At 45.8% G+C, this 3245-nt stretch overlaps 1 protein-coding gene across 1 annotated transcript in view; it reads right to left on the reverse strand.

Moving 5' to 3' along the window:
- The window catches only part of GARNL3 (GTPase activating Rap/RanGAP domain like 3), a 125734-nt gene that overhangs the window by 65418 nt on the left and 57071 nt on the right, over positions 1-3245 (reverse strand). Inside the window, exons 4-5 of the mRNA XM_011364347.2 lie at positions 2514-2613; positions 824-942 (exon numbers count right to left, since the gene is read on the reverse strand). Of these exons, the coding sequence (XP_011362649.2) occupies positions 824-942; positions 2514-2613 (219 nt within the window). The remainder of the gene's footprint in view (positions 1-823; positions 943-2513; positions 2614-3245) is intronic.

Raw genomic sequence — 3245 nt, forward strand, 5'->3', positions numbered from 1 at the left:
AGCGCCCATGAGAGGCTCGGCAGCTGGCAGAGACCTGGGATCAGGTCACAGAGTTTACAACATGTGGTCACTTCACAACAAGGGGCAAATGGCTGGGACTTCAAATTTCAGGGTGCTTTCCAATGACCCTCAAAAAGCCAGAGGGGACCAGTTACACCTCATTGGTTGCTGATTCAGACACCCGGTCAGCCACTCCACAGCAGGAACCAGAAAGAACCCAGAGGGCCCCATGTGGATCCAAGGTCCTCTTCTCCTGCCACCATGAGATCTCACAAACCCTCTCCCCAGGCACCCAAATATCAGCTTCAAGAGGAGCAAGGGGGAGGGGAAAAATTGCAAAGACTAATTTTTGTCCAAAAGAGAAATAATTTAAACCAGAAGAGAATGGAATACTGTAATTAGCAAACACTAAAAAAAGGGCGTGGGGGGTACAGAAAACAGCCTTCCTGGTGCAGAAGAGGCTCTGGACAAAGGTACTACCCCTTTTTAGGAGGTGGATAATGAGAAAAGATGATCATGCCTGCTCCTGAGAAAGACTGGACCACGGCGCTCCAACATTATCTTCTGAAACAGATGCTTAAACGTTGCTCCAGCTACGCCGATGGCAGTATCTCCCCAAGGGACTTGGGGAGACGTGTTAAGTGCCAGAACTTTTCTGTAGGACACCATTCGCGGGTGAGATCGAACTCTACATCAGACTGTTACCTTAAACCTACTTTAAATAAATTTCCTGACACTTTACACAGAAGCTTATATAAATAGAGGCGGCAGAGCGGGCGGGTTGAGCGGCGCTGCAGCTCTACATGCAAAGCCGGTTACTTACTGTTTTCCTCCAAAGAATCGCACGGTACTGGGGGACACGCTGATTGTTTTGGTCAGAGAGGGTCACGGACAAGAAGAAGGGGCTCTTCTCCGCATCGTTTCCGACATAATTCTGATGGACTGGAAAAGAAACGGGTTTGGAACGGTGAAAATGCCACTGGCTCTTCCGGTCACTGGCAGTGTGGACACGTCAGGTGGTATGCAGCCCTTCCCACGGGACTGGGGCACAGTCCCGCCAAACCCAGCGCGGGACAGAACCAATCACTCTGAACGAGTCATGCACTCGCAGCCCCCTCGCCGGTGACTGGTTCAGGGATGAACATGTGGCTCCCGGTCTGGCCGACGAGACAGGAGGGGACGGGCGCCAAGGCGTTTCTGGAAAGGCTTCCTCACTCTTGGAGATGGCCTTCTCTGATCTCTGGACAGTGGTGTCTACAGGTGATGCCTGGAATCGCCGCAAGGATCTTGTGATGCTGAAGAGGATCAGCCCTGATGACATCACAGAATCCACCAGCCCCGGAGTCTGCCCTCCCTCTGGGCTTCTTATTACATCCCTCACTGTTTAAGCCAGTTGAGGAAGCTGCAGGCATCCAAACGGATGGCACCACTTTCCTCTAAAGTCACCACTGCTCCAGGTGCTACGCTTTCAAGCATTTGGGAAGATGACAGTTTTCCCACTGGTTTCTTTCTTTATAGAGACATATGCTTTGCCAAATAAGTGAACTTCTTAGAATAGTGCAGTATCAGATTTTTTAAAAAGACATCATTTGCGATCTTTTATAGCTCAAGCACCACATCTTCTACAAACAAATGTATTAGCCTGATGAGAAATTTGTCTAAGCCATTTCTAATCCTGCCATAATGATTATTCTTCCGTATTGTCTGTCGTTAATCACAATTTTCTACCTTTCTACATATGCTCATTTGCGCCCTTCACTTTAAATCTACATCATTTTTAATGACTGAGCTTTTGCTATGTGTCAGGCATCACTGAGTTGTTGCTGTTGTTGTTATATCTCATTGAAACGCCTGTCCGAACCTACTAGGTGTGGACTAGTAACATGCCCCACTTTATAGATAGGGAAATTAAGTCTCAGAGAAGTGGAGAGTGACCGGTATAAGGTCCTATGGTTAATAATGGCAGAACCAGGATTCGAACCCACGCTACAGCCTCCATGAAGGTGAGGATCATGACTGCCTCCGCCAGTGCATACATGTTGCCTGGCTCGCAGCAGGTGATAAATACATACCTGTCAGCGGAGCCTAGTTCTACATTGGCCCCAAAGCTCGGGGAACCATTTTTTTCCCTTACGGCCTTGAACTAAGTGTGTAAAACTCACTACACACAGGGTACTTGTCTTATTAAGTCTACAGTTGTTTTCCACCCTGCAAATTCTTCTTATGCCTCAAATCACTCATTCAGATTATCTAATTCCCTTTAACTCTCCAGGGTCAACAACAACAACAAAAAACCCAGAAAAAAAAAAAGTTACAAGAAAAACTCCCAGGGCTGAGACTCTGAATTGAACCTACAAGTCTACAAAGCTTACTGCCGACTTGGAAGTGAAATGCCCTGATGTTTGTGTCCCTAAACTGGTTAATGTCACACATATGGGGTACCAGAAATGACACCAACATTAACTTTCATTTTGAATGTCCTTCCCACCCAACCACCTTAATGGCATAATTACCTTGTCCTAAAAAATACTTGAAATACCATCTGGTGTGGTATTCGGGGTTCTCTAAGTGCACGTCTGTTCTTCGCCAAGTACCTGGCAGAGCAGTTGCGTTCTGTAATGGAACAAAGTCGTGCCATTAAGAGGCTTATCTGGAAAGTAAACAAGAGGCTGACCGTGGAGCAGAGCCCAAAGAACCGTTGTTAAAAGTGCACAAAGAGGGCCGTAACCGCATGATGTCATCAGACAAGGCACCCAGCCTGAATCCACAGCACAGAAGGTCACTGGGGTGTGTGGGCAAAAGAACCAAGCGAACCAGTGAATTCAGTTATTTCTAACTTGAACATAACTTGCGTTTAAAGCTTCTTTCCTTTCTGGTCCAAAAGTTCCACAGCATTTGGGAACTAGTGTCCCCTAGAGGCACGCCCTTCTGTTTGTTACCCTGTGACAGGCACAATTCACCAGGAATGCATCTCTCTGTAGCATCTTACTCGAGTTCATATTATTTGCAGAATTTTAAAAAATTATCATAAAAGCAACTCAATGTGGAAAACGTAAACATAATGAATAATCTGAATCCTCTATCCAGAGGTAATCACGATTAATGATTTGGTATAGTTTCCTCTAACATTTTTCCCTACATGTATATACAGATGTATTTTTCTAACCAAAATGGAATCATAATGAATATACAGTTTGAAACTCCATCAACATGGTGTCATGTGTATAAGACAGACTTTTGGAACA

This window comes from Pteropus vampyrus, unplaced genomic scaffold (genome assembly GCF_000151845.1).
Source record: "Pteropus vampyrus isolate Shadow unplaced genomic scaffold, Pvam_2.0 Scaffold95, whole genome shotgun sequence".
NCBI classification, from domain to species: Eukaryota; Metazoa; Chordata; class Mammalia; order Chiroptera; family Pteropodidae; genus Pteropus; species Pteropus vampyrus.